Source organism: Saprolegnia parasitica (assembly GCF_000151545.1).
Source record: "Saprolegnia parasitica CBS 223.65 unplaced genomic scaffold supercont2.101, whole genome shotgun sequence".
In the NCBI taxonomy this organism is placed as follows: Eukaryota; Oomycota; class Saprolegniomycetes; order Saprolegniales; family Saprolegniaceae; genus Saprolegnia; species Saprolegnia parasitica.
In genome coordinates this window covers 21,435-38,347 of record NW_012156495.1, presented here as the reverse complement: position 1 = coordinate 38,347, position 16,913 = coordinate 21,435, and the positions used below count along the sequence as shown (strand labels likewise).

Here is a 16,913-nt window from a genome sequence, read left to right as displayed (position 1 = left end):
TGCATAGCGAACCTTCTTGGGCGTGGCCGGTCGCCGGCGCGCCGACCTAGATGCGCGCTTTGGCGGTGACGGGGCGCCAGCGCTGTCCGTTGAACTGGCCGCTCTCGCTTTGGACGATCTAACTCAAAAGCGCTAAGCAGGAAAGGGGCCAACGCACACATGTACCGCGACTTGGTCGTGCGCCCACTCGGGCGGTCTTTCAGACGAGTGGATTTTTTGGGCGGTGGCCTACACGTTCGGGCCATTTCAACACAAGGCGTAGCAACCTATAACGTACTCTTCAGAATTCGAGTCGCTGGACGGGGGCGGCTTCCTAGTGATGGGACGTGCTCTGGAGAGGTTGCAACAACTGTCCTTGTACCGGGAAGATGTTTTTTGCTTCGCCTTGGCAGATGCTCTATACCGAAGCCGCTCGTACGCTCGAATATTCGAGTTGTGGACAATACTTGGTTTTAGTTGGAGCCGCACTGTCGTCGCTCGAGACATCTTTTTTCTTGCGCCTGCGTTCCGGAAGATGTTTATTGTCGGGCTGGACATTGTAAAATACCTCGGCGGTTCGCTGCTATCGCTTTGCGGCTTTTTAGTTGAAGGACTAATTTGATCATGCGGATTGATGAGCAACCCGATGACAGCGAATCATTGCGCACTGCTTTTCGAAGTGACCGGTGCCTCGTCGCTTGAGACGGCTGGTTTCTTGGTCTTGGATCTACGTCAAAAGTCATGCCGGAACATTTTGCCTGCGGCGTACGACTTGGCTTTGGGTTGCGGGCTCTCACTGTCGCTACTGCTCTTTGCCACTGGTTTCATTTTGGTCGACTTCTTGGATGGCGCCGGCGAGTCGTCGTCACTCGACGCGGGCGGCTTGTTCCTCTTCTTTGCCTTGGGGCTGAACAGACTAGACAGACGACACAAAAGATAAGAGGAGCGTGCCGTGGCGTATGTTTACGATTTGATGGACAGCTTTGTCCTTTTCGGCTTGGCCACCGGCGCGTCCGACTCGGACTCAGATGCTTTAGCCGGCACTTTCTTGGATTTTCTAAGCGCAGAATCCAAATTCCCATCCAGCCGACAGCATATGAGAGGCGGTACGACGAGCTAAACGTGAAGCGAGCGGCCATTTTCTTGCGAAACGACGGCGACGCTGGCGACGCCCTACAATGTGACGGTAAATACTAGCGCGCCACGGATGCCGTACGTCTCGGTGCCGTCACTGCCATTGCCATCTTGTCCGAGAGCTCGGAGGAATTCGTCGTACGCCATCTTTCCGTCGCCGTCTGTGTCGTACTCGTCCATTAAGCACCGCAACTGTGCATCCGTGACGGGCATGCCAAGCTCTCGAAGCGCCTCTTTAAACTCGAGGCGCGTCACGATGCCGTTGCCATCCGCGTCCATCTCCTTGAAGATGTCCCGCCACTCGAGTTTTGTCTTCTTGAAGAGGCGCTTGAGCTGATCGTGAAGCTCGGCGACATCGTAGTGCAGTGACGGCTGGAGCCACCGGGCAAACTGCTCATAGTCGACGCCGGCATCGCCATCGTCGTATTGACACTCAAAGTGCGCAACGACGGCCGCGACTTCCTTCTCCTTTAATCGAAAGTCCACGATGCTGTTCTCGGCGAGAAAGGTCTTGAAGGCCCGGGGCGGGAGACGCAACCGCTTTTTTCGGTCGAGTCGCTTCAAATACTCGAGGGCGTTGTATGGTTGTTCGCCCGACCGCTTATCGTACGCACCAATCGCCTTGCGCATCGCATCGCCCATCGTTGTGAGCTCGTCAACGTCCGTGCGCGCGGACGCAAACTCGATAAATTGATAGTAGTCGATGCCGTCTTTTTTGCTTTTTTGAAAGCACGCGGCGACAGCTTTGAGTTGATCTCTCTTGAGCTTGATCTTGGCCTTTCCAAGACCTTTCTCGAAGCGATCCCGATCTAAAAAGCCCGACTCGTTGGCGTCGAGGGCCTCAAAAATGGCGGCGAGGTCGGTCGAGCTCCTGTGCTTGCCTTGGACCGCTTTGCAATGGCGTCCTGAATCTCGCGCGACAGCACGACGCTGCGCGATTGCGACGACGACTTGCTTTTTGTGTTTCGACTCGTTGTCGTCCGGCTCGCCGATCGCTGCCACAAACTCGCGGTAGTTGATTTTGCCGTCGCCGTCCGTGTCGTACTCGTCCACGAGGCACCGCACCTGCGCGTCGGTGAGGGGCAGCCCCATCGCTTGTAGCGTCTCTTTCAATTCGATGCACGAGATGACGCCGCTCTCGTCCGCATCAATGTCCCGAAACACGTCTTTGAGGCGAAGCTGGAGTGTCTTTTGGGCGTGGTGGAAGAGCGATCGCACGGTGGCGTGTAGCGCTTGGACGTCGAGATGCAGTGACGGCTGCAGCCAGCGCGCGCACTGGTCGTAGTCCACGCCCGTCACTGGCTTGGACTTGCCGCGCACATTGTAGTCGTAGCCAAAGCGCTCGAGGAGAGTCTCAATCTCGGACGCATTGAGGCGGAGGCCTCCGTGGTCACTGAAAAACTTGTCGGCCGTCGCGATCGGAATCCAACCGGCGTCTTTGGTATCGAGTTGTGCCAATTGCGTGTGCAAGTTGGTCGGAGCCTCGCCCGATGCCTTGTCGAAGGCCCGGAGCTGCGTCGTGATCTTGGACCGGACTTTATCGAGCTGCTTCGTGTCGGGCTGATGCTGGAGGTAGTCGACAAATGCGTAGTAATCGATGGCGTCTGTCTTCTTCTTGACGCCAAAGCAGAGACACAAGCAAGCGAGATGGTCCTTCTTGAGCTTGATACCGAGTTTGGCAATGCCCTTCGTAAACGCTGCGGCGTCGAGGTAGCCCCGCTCGTGCGTGTCGTATTTCTCAAACACGGCCGCAATATCGAGACCGTTCTTACGTCGTTTTCCGTGCACAGCGGTAAGCATCGCCGAAAGTGCACTTGGCTCAATGAGCGCCTTGAAACTCGGAATTTTCTTGGCATTTTTACTCTTGGTCGTTTTGCCTTTGCCGTCGTCGTCGTCGTCGTCGTTTTCACTGGGTGCGCCAAACGCGACCGCGAATTCCTTGTAGTCGATCTTGCCGTTGCCATCGCCATCGACCGACTCGATGAGCCCCTTGATTTGCGCGTCCGTGACGGGGAACCCGAGGTCGTGGAGCGCCTCTTTAAACTCGAGTCGGGAAATGAGACCGCTGTCGTCGTCGTCAACGGCCTTGAAGATATCGATGCAACGCAGCCCATGCGTCTTCTTGGCGTGTCGGAAGAGCCCTTGCACGCGTTTCTGCAGCTCTTTGGCTTTGTAGTGAAACGACGGTTGCAGCCACGCCGCAAATTGCGCGTAATCGACGCCGATACCATCGTCGTCGTTGTTTGAATCGAATTCAAACGAGAATCGATCCAGGAGAAGGTTCACTTGCTTGGACGTGAGTTCCATATCGACCGGTCGCGTGAGACACTTGCGAAACACGTCCGGCGCGAGCCACCCCCGCTCGTTCTTGTCGGCGCGCTCAAGCGACTCAAACATGTTGAAGGGCTGCTCACCCGACCGCTTGTCATAGTCAGCAATGGCTTCGCAGAGCGCGGCAGCAACCGCAGAGAGTTTTTCCGAGTCGCGCGTGCTCGTGGCAAAGTCCACAAAGCTGTAGTAGTCGATAGCTTGTCGGCGTACGCGGAAGCAGTCTTGGACGACCGACAGCTGGTCTTTCGACCATCCAACGCCCAGCTTCTTGATGCACTTGGCAAACGTCGCGTCGTCGACAACGCCGGCTTCGTCCGTATCGTACTTTTCAAAAACGCGACAGAGACGCGCGGGGCTGAGCTTGTGCTTGCCGGCCACGGCGCTTGAGAGCGCGCCAAGCGTGTCGGCATCGAGGAATGTCGCACCATTTTTTGACTTGGGCTTTTTCGACGACTTGCTCCCGACGCTAATGCGCTGCCGGTCGTTTGGCTCGTCGTCGTCCGAGCCGTGGCGCCGACTGCGCTTGACGAGTTTCTTGAACATGGCCAAGTACGAAAGATCGCGACCTTTCGTCGAGCATCCGGATACCAACGACCAGCGCGGCGCGGAGCCGGTAACGTGAACCAAGGGCATGATAACTTTGTGCGTAGTCGGTACGCTTCTACACTCGCCAACTACCAATGTCGGAGGAAGCGCTGTAGAAAGGGTAGACGCGGTCTCGTGTTTTCTATGTTCGGCGTACTCGGCACTTGTAGCTCTGTACCTGGTGCTCGACGACGACGTCACTGTATTCCATGAACAAGGACACTGTTGTCTTCATAGCGTCTATCTTATATTGTTGAAGTGCTATAGTGTACCCAATGCGTCAATGGGTTGCCGGACGCTTGGAGCCGCAACCGGATATATGCGATACCCATGGAAGAATGACGGTTCCAAGTTTCCCGGCATATCCAAACGCCTGTCCAAACGTGACCTTCTGAGCGTACGCTGCCTTGCGATGAACCTATGCAAACGCAAGTGGCACTTGGGTGCAGGCCTCTTCTTTCTTGTGGCAGCTGCTGTCATCCTCTGGGCCCTTGGTCCGTACGGCACAAGCGAAAACGATGCTACCCCGACGATCCTCACGAATGGCACAACACCAGCACCCATCGACACCAACCTGACGACCGCCTTTGACATTCAACTCAATTTAACAACACCAGCACCCGTCAGCTATACAAAGGGACCTCAATCCACGCCCACGACTAACGAGGCTACAACCGCACCTTCGACCACTATAGCACCGTCAAGCAGTACGCCAACTCCCGACTTGACGACAGTCATCCCACTTACCACAACCACCCTACCCTCAACAGCACAGCCTCAAAATCAACACTCGTCGGGATCGAGCTCAGTGACGACGGCGCCGGCTGGCACCACGTCGAGTCCAACGTCGACTCCATCTTCGACGACTTTGGCTCCCGGGGACACGCCGGTTCCAACGACGACGCCGCCAGCGAGCAGTAGTAGCCAAGACTCGTCGGGATCGAGCTCAGTGACGACGGCGCCGGCTGGCACCACGTCGAGTCCAACGTCGACTCCATCTTCGACGACGTATGTACCGACACATACTGTGCCGCCCACGGGTCAAATGACAACATCAGTGCCAACACCGGCGCCGACAACCGTAGCGCAAACCACGGCCCCGCCAAGAACGCCACTCGCAACAACGTCAGCAGCCCCGACGACGTCAGTGCCGGCGACGATTGCACCGACGACGTCAGTGCCAACACCGGCGCCGACATCAGCAACGCCTACGACACCAGCACCGACGACAGCAGTACCAACGATCATGCCACCTGCGACGCCATCTCCACCGAGTTCGGCGCAGGCGACAACAGGTGGCATTGTTAGTGTTTGCAGGGACGCTGTTTATTTCGTACCGAGCAATCGAGGGCCAGTTTGTGGCAGTGGCTTGCGCTCTCCAAGTGGCACGGCATGTCCACGAAAGGGAGACGTGAGCTTTGCTTCGTGCACACCAACCCTGAAATCGCACAAAAATGGCAAGTGTGTGGCCCCCGAAGATGCATCATGCGTTGTTATCCTCGGTACCACGTGGGGTTGCGTCTTCCCATCTGCCGGGTGCTTGTCAATCACAGCACCGACCCCATCGCCAACGCCTACCGACGACGATTCATCCGACGATGACTCCTCCAGTGATATACGTCAGCGTTTTTTAGCTGTCAACGCCGCTGCACACGAGCCAGACGAGACGATATTATCTTGGGACGACATGGCGAACATTGGCACGGTGTCCCGAAAAGTTTTGCCCGACGTGGCAACCACCTCGAATTCCCGACAAGAAGCCATAGCATCCACGTCCTATATTGTAAGCACTCGCCCGTCGTTGACGCCAAGCCCAGTCGTGGTTGGTTCGCTCAGCCAAGGTGTACCAGAGACGCGCCCGAAAGCGTCTCCATGACCACTCGTGTTGAAACGCATGGTGCCACTCATTCCTTGCGTAACCTATATGAATATTTTCATTTGGCTCAAGTTCCAGAGCTATCAGCGTGATGGCGCCCGGCTCAATGTACTTGAGTATGCCTCTACCGTGGTACCGGTACTAGTATTGCAATAGGAGCTCTTGATGCCCACAACTTCGCGTCCGCGGCGAGTTGTAAATGCAATTGTACTTGAATAGAACTCTTCGTCACTGAACGAGCTGCGGAGCTGACGGTGCGTACACGACACCCGTGCACATATTGGATCTCATGAGCCCAATAGAGACTTTGATCTGGGTCATTTTTCTTTTATGCCAACACGAATAGAACGTTGTTCAAGGTTTCATATATGCTGGTCTGATTCCGCTCGCTATGGGCAAAGAGCTGTACAGACTAAGACCAATCGTTGGCCCATCCACGGCACCTACATGAGCACGTGCTCCGCAGCTTGCAACAAGTACGGCGTCGAAATACAAGGCTTCGTGCTCCGCGTCGGTTAGTACGTTTAACTTTGTGCGCTACCATGGTTCTCCACCCACTAAAGATCGGGTGCACGATCGTCACGGACATGATCTTGGTGTCGGCGACCAAACGCCCTTTTTCTATCTTATAATTTTTATAACATGTAAAACCACCTCTTTTCCACACTTCATTCGTGCTTTAAATGCATATTTCATGCGATTTCCATCGCCGACCATAATGGGTGTAATGAATGACACGCCAAAATTTGAGCTTTGGCGTCACTTTGGAACCGGCAACGATGGCGAGCAGCTCGGGAGACGCGCGGCACTCGCTCACGACGCCCGTCTTCCTCCTTAAAACGTACGAAATGCTCGAGCGGTGCCCGACGCACGTCGCTGGGTGGACCGACAATGGCGAAGCGTTCGTCGTCCGGAGCAAGATCGACTTTGAGACCAAGGTGCTCCCGGTCTATTTCAAGCACCGCAACTTTCACTCATTTGTGCGGCAGCTCAACATTTACGGCTTCAAGAAGGCTCGCCTCGAGAGTTCCGACGTGTCGCCGAGCTGGGAATTTCAGCACCCCAAGTTCCGTCGTGGCGCCAAGCGCGGCCTCAACCAGATCCAGCGGCGCACGACGACGACGATGCCCGAGCCAGAAACTCGGATTGAAAACAGCCACGAAGTCGCAGCGCTGCGTCTAAAGCTCGCACACTTGCGTGAGCACTTGGCAAACCTCAACGCCGATATTGAGCGCGTTGCCCACTTGGTTGTGCGCAAGAGAGAGCGCGAGCTACAGATTCAGCGGCGACGTGCGGCACCGACCGACATCGTCATGACATCGTTTTTAGATCAAGTCGACTGGAACCTCGAGACCTAGTGTGCTGTCAAATGTTAGTTAACGTTCGTCTACAAGTGTCGTATCGTCCTAGCGATTCGAGTTGCTACGGAAAGAACCATCGAATGTATACAATCGTGCTTCATACCCGCAAGTTTTATGGCCCTTGATGACAGCGAATACTGCAGTGTCGAGTCACTCTGGTCTCTCTCATGGCATAAATACACAGATAGCTGTGCAAGTTGACAAATCGACATACCTGATTTCGGCTCAACATCTTCGTCGACGCAACCATCACCCATGAATTACGGAAATCAACACAGCGTTTCGAGAAATGCAGATACTTAATGCGCTATTGAAAGGCCCGGCGAGCGAATGACCAACGAGATTGCTAGTCTCTACGTATGCGAACTCATTGTAACAACGAAGATAACGCGAAACTAGTTCATATATACTAGTATATATATTGAAAGTCAACTTCACTTGACGATGGACCACATAGAAAAGAAACCCATAGTGGTAATGCCGGTAATAAAGTACACCGCCTGACAAGTATATAAATTGAAAGTCAATTCGGCGACGCCAGTGTGCACACATGCCATCCCGTCGGTGCCAACCCATGGAAACTGTCGATGACCTTTGCGTGGTGCTGCACGAGCCCATGAATTCCGTACATCCGCACGGATGCGTGCACAACGCTGTCGGTATCCATTTGCTTTCTCCAGTACACATGGACGTCCAGTCGCATCTCTACTCTCGCATCAGAAAGAAGCTCGCGCACGATATGGGACGTACTCGGTGTCGTCCTAATGCGCAGCACTTGGACCTCGTCCGGCGCGTATTGTAGCAGTTTGCACTCGCACCACGGCCCCACCTAGTGCAAGGAATCAGGTATCACATAAGACACAAAATGATGCACCTCGCGAAGGTACGAGGACGCTTGCACAACGCCACAGTCGTCGGTAGCGTCAACATGCAGCACGAGGACATTCAACGTCGATGTTTGCAAGACGATCCAGAGCTCGTCGGGAAACCGCACATGGGGGCACAAGAACAGTGGAAGAATTGTCAAAGTGCCCGGCGACGCGGTCAGAGGAATGTACACGGGGTGGGCGTCCTCGAGGTAGCCCAGTACGCTCGCCCGCGCCATGTAAGGCCGAGGGCCAGCCGTCCACTGGGCGCTAACCGAGCAACAGGCCCCGACGCATCGGACAAATCGACGCTGACGCGATCGACGAGGTGTCCCGTGTCGATGCAGACAACGCGGCAGCGCACCGGCGCCGGGTGTCGCTCGACGGGGAGCATTACAAGAGGAGTCTCCTTTCCGTCGGTCGCGACCTGCAGAGGCACGTACTTGGACGTGATACCTCTTGTCGGCAGCTTGGAGAGAACGTGCACGGAGTACGCGCCTCGGAGCAGCGCCGCAGTCGCTTGCCCCCGACCATCCGTTTTGACGATCTGACGACGCGCCCCACAGGAAGCACTTGCAATGATTTCAATGGATACATCCCGGACGCAGAGATGGGATGCCCCGATCGTCTACGTGTCATGTCCATTGGTGTCTCTCGACGCTCTTGACAAAATGTACCTGCAACTGAAACTGGACGGGTGCCGCTTGGGCACCATACGAACGACGAGTGGGCGAGGTGTCCGGAACGGATAGAGCGTGCACTGCACGGTCGACGCTTCGTACGCCGGGTGCGTCGCCCGAAAGATGTGCATGGTTTCGGGCTGCAATCGCACCGGCGGCAGTGGCCAGAGACCGCAACTGCTGCTGTGGTTGGCACGCTCTTTGCGTTCAAGCTGCTCGGTAATGAAGCGCCAGTCCTGAACCCAATCTTCATCTACGAGCGGCCGCCTCGTCGGCGTGGCCAACGCATCGTGCTTTAGACCCGAATTTGCGAGCCCTATGTGCGCGTACCAGCGCCAAGCAGGACTCGTCGCATGCGGTACCTTGCAAGAGAAGTTCTTTCTCACTCGACGAGAGCGTCAGGCGTGGCGACGTGATGTTGTACTGCCGCACGATGCGATGCGGTGGCAGCTGCACTGCTTCTCGCTTCCACTGCTGGACCTTGACCAAAATGGCTTGCTGAATCTTCCAAAACCGGCGTCTATAGAACAAGGCTGCCTGGTACAAAGTCAAGTGACGGGCACATACCGCATGACACGACGCAAGAGCATGACGGCGGCCTCCAATTGCTGGTCTTTGCAAAGAAGCTGGACGTGGTGCTGCACAACCCGTGTCATGGCCACTTGGATAACGCGCTCCACAAGCGCCATTGCGAGAGCGTGCTGGGCTTGCTCGCGGCGGCGCTCCTGCACGAAATGTGCTTTTTCTAGTCATATAAAAGTCGGTCGACATACGAAGAACGTGTATCTTCTCACGCTGAAGACGTATGACGATCGAGACGGGCAGTTGCGTCGCGATCGGCGGTTTGTACTGCAACACGCTGTCGACGAGTGCTTCGTATGAGATTTGGACGTTTGAAATTGGCTTGGAGGTCTCCGCGTCGACAAACAAAAGACTCGTCGAGACGGCAGTTTCTGGTGGCCGTGACGTTGCTTTCTGCTTGATCGGGCTGCTGCGTAGTGGCATGTACCTACATCGTCACAATGAGCGCTTCTATCAGTCTAGAGGGTTACCATCCACGCGTTTCGATAGCATCTCGGAGCTTTTCTTGGATCTGGCGCAGCGCCGGCAGTGGCACCGGGTCTTGCAGCGACTGCTGAAAGAGCAGAATCGCAGGGTCGCTCGAGCTCTCGAGAAAAATGCGCACGCCGGGTTGCGTCGCCGAGGCCGGCAATGTCGGTATCCGCTCGATCGCGAGCGTCTCGTATTGTGCTTGGAGATGTTTTTCCAGTCGCCTTGCGTACTCGACGTATTTGTGCTCGGCTGTCGCGTATTGGATGCGTAGCGTGTACGTCAGTGCCAACTTTGCCTGGATGAGCGCCCGCAGCGACTGGAGCAGCGTCAACGATGGCGAGAACGCGTCACCGAGCGCCACAAGCTGCCACTCGAACGTTGATTTGCACCGACGTAATGCGCAAAGCGCCACCGTGCTGGCGATATGCGGCACGGTAACGCAAAAGTGCGCACAGACGTTGCTGGAAGGGCCGTGGCCGCCGTCGACCGAGACCCATTTTACAACGAGTGGTTGGTGTCGTGCCATCACCGTCGTCGTTTGAACGAGAAATAGCATCGCATGCACGTGCGGGTGCAACGACGCCATCTTAAGGTCGATCTACATGTCGTATTTGGAACCACCAGCGCAATCTGCGTATACATACCGTCTCGAGGGTCGACGCAACGGTCGTCGTCGATGAGAGCTGTAGAGCGTGGTCGTCCGAGCTCTGTATCGACGAGTGTAGGGTCTCGAGGATCTCCCAGCGGACGTCCAATGTGTAGCAAGCAAGACCAAAGCCGGGCAAACCCGACACTTGGAGTTGAAATTGCTGGGACGGTGGAAACGAGTAGACACCAGCGCGCGTCGGCACATGCTGGTTGGGACGGTACAAGTTTGCAGGGTGGGCTCGGTACGCTCGAGGTAGCGTCTATGCAATAAGATGATGCTTTCATTTTGTATGCTTGAGGGAGTACCTGAAAGCGCTGCAGTGCATCGACGAGCGTCAACATATCCGTATCGTCCACGAAGCAACCAACGCCATCAAGATACTTGAGTAGTCGCTTGCTGGAAAATGGTGGTTGAAGGACAGCCATGGTCTCGGCGTGCTGTGACGACGCCAGCGTCGCCATGCGACGAAGTGTTTGCTGGACCACAGTCTCGTACGGCGCTCTAAACTCATGTCAGCTCTACCTTTTGTAGTGCGAGGATACCGGAGGCTCTCGGTGTGCAGCAGTTGCTGGAGCTTCTGCTGCAGTATTGCTATTTCGGGCATCGACTGCGACTCGAGCTGCGAGTGCAAACAAATATGCTGTGGCGGCCCCGACCGCGCGATATGGCAGAAAACTTCAAAGCTATTTGGGCGCGGGTAGGGTCGCCAGCTACCCCGATAGATGTCCAAAGCGCACACAGCACGCTACACGGCAGTACCTCTCGGGGTTGCAGAGCACAGGTGTCGAGGCATACGTTGCCCAGAGGTTTTGAATGTCGTTGATGCGATCAAAGGCGGTCGGTCCCGGCGGGCGCCGTGTCGCGTCGCGGTGATGATCGTCTCTGCTGACTGCAAACTCGAGCACCAGCTCAAAGACACTACCGCGCGCGCGAAACTGCTCGAGGACCTCTGACCATGGAAGGGCGTCGCGTCGACTTGCATCACAACCGCTACTTACTGCGTTCGTTCGGCAAATCATCTACGTACTGACGTACCTTGTCGAGTTGAAGTCGTCCATGTAGATGACTGCGGGCGAAAGGGGTCGGGGCAGCGCGTGCTGGCGCCAAGCAACTCGCCCGGAGGTCGTAAAGGAAAGAAACCGACCGGTTGCACTCTGTGCCGTGTCGTACAGATGGTCAGGTGTCGAGAACGAAACGTCGAGAAGGCGCGTTGAGTCGGCCGCCGTCGTCACAGTACAGTCTCAGTGCAATGTTGCCACGTCATTGGACGTCAAAGCACGAGCCCAGACGCGTATCTGTAGAAGCAATGACGACTTTTGCATCGTGTATGAACACGTACTTGAGAAAAGAGACCGTGGAGCCCTTTGGTGGACGGCAACGCACTCCCAACGGATACCATTGGCGGTGTAAGTGTGTCGGCCACCGGTACAACATGTCGGCGGTAGACCGTGTCGACGCAAATGCCATCGATGTACACATTGAGCACTGTCGTCTCGACCACGAGGACCATGTGGCACCACTGATCAAATGGGAGCGAATACGCGGTGCACGCATCACCATTGACTGAAGAGCCGTCAACAGCAATGCGTATCACGAGACCGCCGATCAAGAGGGTGGTGACGAGACGGCCATTACCAGCGTCTACAGCGCATACAAATTCTTGAGGATACTGACTGCACTGTGCATGTGTTTGTGTGTGTACCTACGCTGTTGGCCGCGGACGTGGCCGTGCAGCCATAAATGCACTTGTTGGTAGAGCCACAACACGACCACGAGATGAAATGACCGTCGTCGTTGAGGTGCGCTGCTTGGTGGCGCTTGGACGACCTAGGACACGTCGCATTGCAACATCGAGTTGGTTGAAGTGCAGCAGTACATGAACGTGTCGGGGACGGCTGCCCGCAGCAGCCAAATGCTAACGCTGCAGACGTTGCTCCATTTGAAGGATGGCAACCGTGATAGCGACCAACTCAGAGCCCCGTCACCGTACAAGGCAAGGCAGCAAGTATCCGAGGCCGTGTCACACTTGATGCGCTTTGCCTCGACCACCCGAGCACTATATCAAATACGCATCGCAAAATTGAAAGAGATGAATTACCGCCGACTTGGCGCGGTTGCCGGGCGCGCCACCTTCGATTTGACCTCGTTTGCCGTCTCAGGCAATATGTGCTTCTTGTCGTTGATGGCATCGCCACGATGCTGCGTTTCGAGAGTGGGTGATTCTGCATGGGATGCCACCTTGACACCGCCGACGGGGCGATGGGGCAGCGCGGATGTCGGCCGCGGGCGCCGCTTTGGAGCACTTGGCTGCAGCGCAAGGCCCTGATTTGATGTCGGTTTTGCTGTTCTTGGTGGCTTTGCTGCTTGGTGCACAACGAGTCGCCTCGGTCGTGCAGATTTTGCCGGTTTGGCGGCCGCTTTAGTAGGAAGCTTCTTGGCCGGATGTGTTTGAGTATGCGTGTGGTTGGACGCGGGAGATGGAACATTGAGGGCGCTGGTTGGCGCGTTCGCGATGCAGCTTGACTCTGGTACTATCAATGCACTCGGTGGCTCATTGTTGCTTGGCGGCCGCTGGCACGCAACTGCTGGCGTGCACTCGGCGCGAAGTCGGGCAGTGACGGGGTTGGCCGAGGTCGGTCGCACCGGCTTCTTGGCAAACGAGACGAAAGCTGTTGGTGCGCCGTACGCCTTGCGCAACCGGAGCTCGTGCTCCGACGGTACCGGGTGCTCGAGGAGCTTTGGCCGCATCGATGGACGGCTACCGTAATCGCCAAGGAAAAAACGACCGGCTACCGTTTCGCTGCCGAACCGGACGATCATGATGCGCTGAATTCTGGAAGGAAACGTGCATCAGAATTCTAGTACAGTACTTATCCGTGCAATCAATTGCGTAGATATTCCATTCGATTTTGACACCTGCGACCTGGCTTGCGATTACACGATCTCTTACGTCTCTTAAGATCCCCTGCTTGTGCTCATGAGCAGCTATCTGTGTTCATGTATTAATACCGGTACCGGTACCAATATCGGTCGAGATAACGACTCCTATTGGCTATAAAGCAAGCTTATTAGCCTATCGTATGCTATTCGGATTGCTTTGCAGTCGCCCTGAGGCGGCCGACTCGGCACATCGCGTTGAAAAATGGTATCGCTCATACTTGGTACATCGATATACGACATCTTGAGCGATATACAATACAATGCCAGCGTACAAGTCATGTGGCTGGACATAATTCGGTCACGGTGCCCATGGAATTCACAAAACGACGATCCATGATTGGCTATAATCTTCATCAATTGCTGCTGTCGTGGTGCCGTGACCGTGCTTGCGAGATACGACTAGATCGGCAAGTACACTAGTAAGTCGGATGAAACCCCTTCAAGCGTCGATCGGTCGCGCCAACGAAAAAGAGAACGTTTTTGAACAGGTGTCAGTGTCGAAACGGCGCGCCGCTTGGACTCCAGATCGTCTTTTTCGTTGGCTGTAGCATGGGCAATTCACCGTCAGGCAAGGCGGCCAAAGTGCTGCGACTGCGTCAAGAAGAGGTCGATGTCGATGTCGACCACCTCGGGTCGTTCTCGTTTGGTCTCGCGCGCGACTACGAGGTGCAACACTACATGCCGCCGCAGTTTCCGATCATTCCGCTACTGACCAAAGACCGCGTCATGACGTGCCAGCGCACGTGGGATCTCGTGCAGAACGCATCGACCGAGAAGATGAAGCAGTACGGCAAGCCGGGCATCGTCCTCTTCTACGACGAGTTCTTCTACCGGCTCTTTGAGCGCGACACGACGATGGCGCTGGTCTTCCCCAACACCAAGCAGCGCGGCGAGGTGCTCATCAAGGCGCTCACGTTCATCCTCGGCGTCCGCGCTGATGCGCCGTCAGACGTTGAGAACGTCAAGAACTCGTGCCGGTTCCTCGGCCACCGGCACCGGACGTTTATGAAGGTGCGCCCGCACCATTTCGCCACGTACGCCTTGACGATGGTCGAGGTCGTTATGTACTGGCTCGGGGACTTGGCGTCGCACAACGTCGGACAGGCGTGGTCCAACACGACGGGCTTCATTCTGCGCTACCTCTTGGAGCCATACCTCTACGAGCGCACCGACCCGTACGAGCTCTACCAAAACACAACGATCGCAGCCGTGCGCGAGATCACAGAGTCCTCGGCGGCGTCGGCGTCTGTCATGGACAACAAGACGGGGCGCGCGTCGTCCATGTCCAGTGCGCGCACTTAACAGCATGTGTCCACAGCGCAATCCATCGTTCGTTCTTAGAAGTACACTTGTTGATTTATCGCAAATGCCACGCCGCGTAGACGTCGGCCACGTGTACCCTATCGTATACTTTAAAGGTCTTGGATCATGGTACCATTAAAGAACGCACCGCGGCACTGCCGGTGCATCGCCTTGGACGGTTGCGAGGATGGCATCGAGCGCCGATGTCTGACACGAAGCAAGTCTACGTGACGCATAAAAAACCATTGACAAGCCAACACGTGGGCGTACGTGACACCCGACGTCTCGATGTAGTCGAGGAAGGCGGCATCTGCACGCCACTGCGACGACGAGACGATACCGACGACATCGACGCCGGACGCAAAGGCTTCGTTCGCAGCGCAGAGGTGCGCGATCAGCGCTTTGGGCTGAAACGTTTTCCAGCCGAGGCCGACAATGTAGCGCTCCGAACTCCCGGGACGACTGGTCTACGCTTAGAGATGTCAAACCACAAGCGTGCCGCTTGCAGTATATTGTACAATCGGCTTGACAATGGCCAGCTTGCAAAGGCGTGGTACAAGAGATAGAGGAGTCCGAGCGAAAAGGGCGTCGAGAGCTCGAACGTCTTGCAGACAAAATGGCCGCCGGTGCGAAGAAGCCGCGCCATTGTGAGCACTTCGCACAGTACGAGGCGGTGCATGACATGCTCCTGCACATCTGGGTTATAGACGTCAAACATCGGGACATCGTGCACCTGATGGATATGATTGCGAGCTTCTTGAAAGCCGCCATCAGCAACGACAAGGTCCAAACCTTGAGGATTTCCACGCAACGCCTACAGGCACGATGGAGCGCAATCGCCTATCGGTCGCTGTACCGTCTGCACAAAATGGTCCATGTTCGCTTCGACGTAGAGATTACCAGTGCCATCTGCACCGTACGAGAGGTGGAGCCGGGCGGTGGTGGCGTCGTCGAGGCGCCAGTGCAACGGATCGTCATCGGACTCGGGTCGAATCGAGATGCCATAGCCGCACGCACGCTTGGTGCTGTACACAAGGTACTCGGAAAAGCCACCGGGCGCACCACAGAGGTCTGCAAATGACCTCGTGCTCGCGCTCGTCAAGCCACAACGCGCGTTGAGCTCGGCCATCTTCATCGCGGACCGGTTGACAAAGGTAAACTTGCCGAGGTGCTCGAATGGGTTGGCGCGGCCACGGCACCGACGATACATTGCGGGCGTAATCACCAAGTTCTCGAGACTCGTTTTGCGCTCGAGCAGCTTCTCTAGCGCCTGGGCGAGCCGTGGCATCGCCGGCTCTGTGGTCGAGGAGGTTTCCAGCACCATGTCGACGGCTGCTGCATCCGTTGACGCGAGATACACGATCGTTTCCGGATGGTACATTGAAGCGCGTACCTTGGACGCAGCGCGTTCGCGGGTCGGTGAGCGCTTGCGCTTGCCAAAGCTGGCAAAGCCCATGCAGGCGGCCATCGCATCGGCTTCGTCCATCGCTGCAAAAAGGCAAACCTCTCGCATCGCATATTTGGCTTCCAAATATACGTTGTTACAGGTTTGCCACCACCACGTGCCCATGACGTGGCAAGCTAACTGACAAGCAAGCTTGGTTGGGAGGACAGGACGAGGGCTTTTGGGTTGCTTTCGCGATTCGTTTTTCAATGACAGAAGCGGACATCAATCTCTTGAAGAAGAGCACGCCGTATTCCAACGTAGCAGAAGTCTAAACCACCGTCCAAGGCTTCAACACTGTGCAAGTGTTCCTCAATCGACCCCCATTCTGTCCGGTTTGAAGCTCGGTCGTGCATTCTTCTAAAAGTAGTCCGCTGCATCCAACGAGCCACCTGGGCGATGTCGCAGTCGTACCTTGCACTGCTGGCATAGCGCATAGAAGATGCAGGCGGCGTCCGGCCATCGTGAAAACGGTGCCTGGATCCAGCGGTTTAAATAGGTTGGTGCTCGATTGCTCCAATCATGGGCGAGATGCGGTGGAACCGACCAATCCGCTCCAAGCAGGATCACAACGCACCAATCAGCGCGTTCAACGTCCTGGCCGCTATATTTAGAAGGTCGGCGATCAGCACCGGGCTGCAATTCATCCTGCGATTTCTCGGCCACGGCGACGGCAGCACCGACGCCTGCCCACCGCCCACTCGCGCCTGCCA

The 16,913-nt window shown here is 56.1% G+C and overlaps 9 protein-coding genes across 9 annotated transcripts; 3 read left to right on the top strand and 6 right to left on the bottom strand.

The window, feature by feature from the left end:
- Positions 1-199: 199 nt before the first annotated feature.
- SPRG_21327 (hypothetical protein) lies at positions 200-807 on the bottom strand (the record flags this gene model as incomplete). Its single annotated transcript, XM_012352564.1, has 7 exons — positions 200-228; positions 278-313; positions 362-397; positions 447-500; positions 548-592; positions 651-706; positions 749-807. The coding sequence occupies 7 exons, from the start codon at positions 805-807 to the stop codon at positions 200-202; spliced, it is 315 nt and encodes a 104-aa protein (XP_012207954.1).
- A 365-nt stretch (positions 808-1,172) lies between these two features.
- Positions 1,173-3,987, bottom strand: SPRG_13670 (hypothetical protein; the record flags this gene model as incomplete). Its single annotated transcript, XM_012352523.1, has 2 exons — positions 1,173-1,274; positions 1,321-3,987. The coding sequence occupies 2 exons, from the start codon at positions 3,985-3,987 to the stop codon at positions 1,173-1,175; spliced, it is 2,769 nt and encodes a 922-aa protein (XP_012207913.1).
- Positions 3,988-5,275: 1,288 nt separating this feature from the next.
- SPRG_13669 (hypothetical protein) lies at positions 5,276-5,623 on the top strand (the record flags this gene model as incomplete). Its single annotated transcript, XM_012352522.1, has 1 exon — positions 5,276-5,623. A coding segment is annotated over one exon (348 nt), but the record flags the coding sequence as incomplete, so codon positions are not given.
- A 1,061-nt stretch (positions 5,624-6,684) lies between these two features.
- SPRG_13668 (hypothetical protein) lies at positions 6,685-7,263 on the top strand (the record flags this gene model as incomplete). The annotated part of the gene is made up of 1 exon (XM_012352521.1): positions 6,685-7,263. One exon carries the CDS (start codon positions 6,685-6,687, stop codon positions 7,261-7,263), a length of 579 nt encoding a protein of 192 aa, XP_012207911.1.
- A 526-nt stretch (positions 7,264-7,789) lies between these two features.
- On the bottom strand, positions 7,790-8,371 carry SPRG_21326 (hypothetical protein; the record flags this gene model as incomplete). Its single annotated transcript, XM_012352563.1, has 3 exons — positions 7,790-7,971; positions 8,017-8,095; positions 8,141-8,371. The coding sequence occupies 3 exons, from the start codon at positions 8,369-8,371 to the stop codon at positions 7,790-7,792; spliced, it is 492 nt and encodes a 163-aa protein (XP_012207953.1).
- Positions 8,372-8,525: 154 nt separating this feature from the next.
- SPRG_21325 (hypothetical protein) lies at positions 8,526-8,847 on the bottom strand (the record flags this gene model as incomplete). The annotated part of the gene is made up of 2 exons (XM_012352562.1): positions 8,526-8,760; positions 8,810-8,847. 2 exons carry the CDS (start codon positions 8,845-8,847, stop codon positions 8,526-8,528), a joined length of 273 nt encoding a protein of 90 aa, XP_012207952.1.
- A 974-nt stretch (positions 8,848-9,821) lies between these two features.
- SPRG_13667 (hypothetical protein) lies at positions 9,822-10,451 on the bottom strand (the record flags this gene model as incomplete). Its single annotated transcript, XM_012352520.1, has 2 exons — positions 9,822-9,844; positions 9,872-10,451. 2 exons carry the CDS (start codon positions 10,449-10,451, stop codon positions 9,822-9,824), a joined length of 603 nt encoding a protein of 200 aa, XP_012207910.1.
- A 3,490-nt stretch (positions 10,452-13,941) lies between these two features.
- On the top strand, positions 13,942-14,775 carry SPRG_13666 (hypothetical protein). Its single transcript, XM_012352519.1, has one exon. It carries the CDS (start codon positions 14,004-14,006, stop codon positions 14,754-14,756), a length of 753 nt encoding a protein of 250 aa, XP_012207909.1. The 5' UTR covers positions 13,942-14,003; the 3' UTR covers positions 14,757-14,775.
- Positions 14,776-14,811: 36 nt separating this feature from the next.
- SPRG_13665 (hypothetical protein) lies at positions 14,812-16,242 on the bottom strand (the record flags this gene model as incomplete). Its single annotated transcript, XM_012352518.1, has 6 exons — positions 14,812-14,854; positions 14,905-14,979; positions 15,027-15,218; positions 15,275-15,444; positions 15,490-15,570; positions 15,613-16,242. 6 exons carry the CDS (start codon positions 16,240-16,242, stop codon positions 14,812-14,814), a joined length of 1,191 nt encoding a protein of 396 aa, XP_012207908.1.
- Between the last annotated feature and the right edge of the window lie 671 nt (positions 16,243-16,913).

What these genes read in the sequence shown, in the direction of transcription:
- SPRG_13666 (XM_012352519.1), top strand. Translation starts at nt 14,004, where the DNA reads ATGGGCAATTCACCGTCAGGCAAGGCGGCCAAAGTGCTGCGACTGCGT.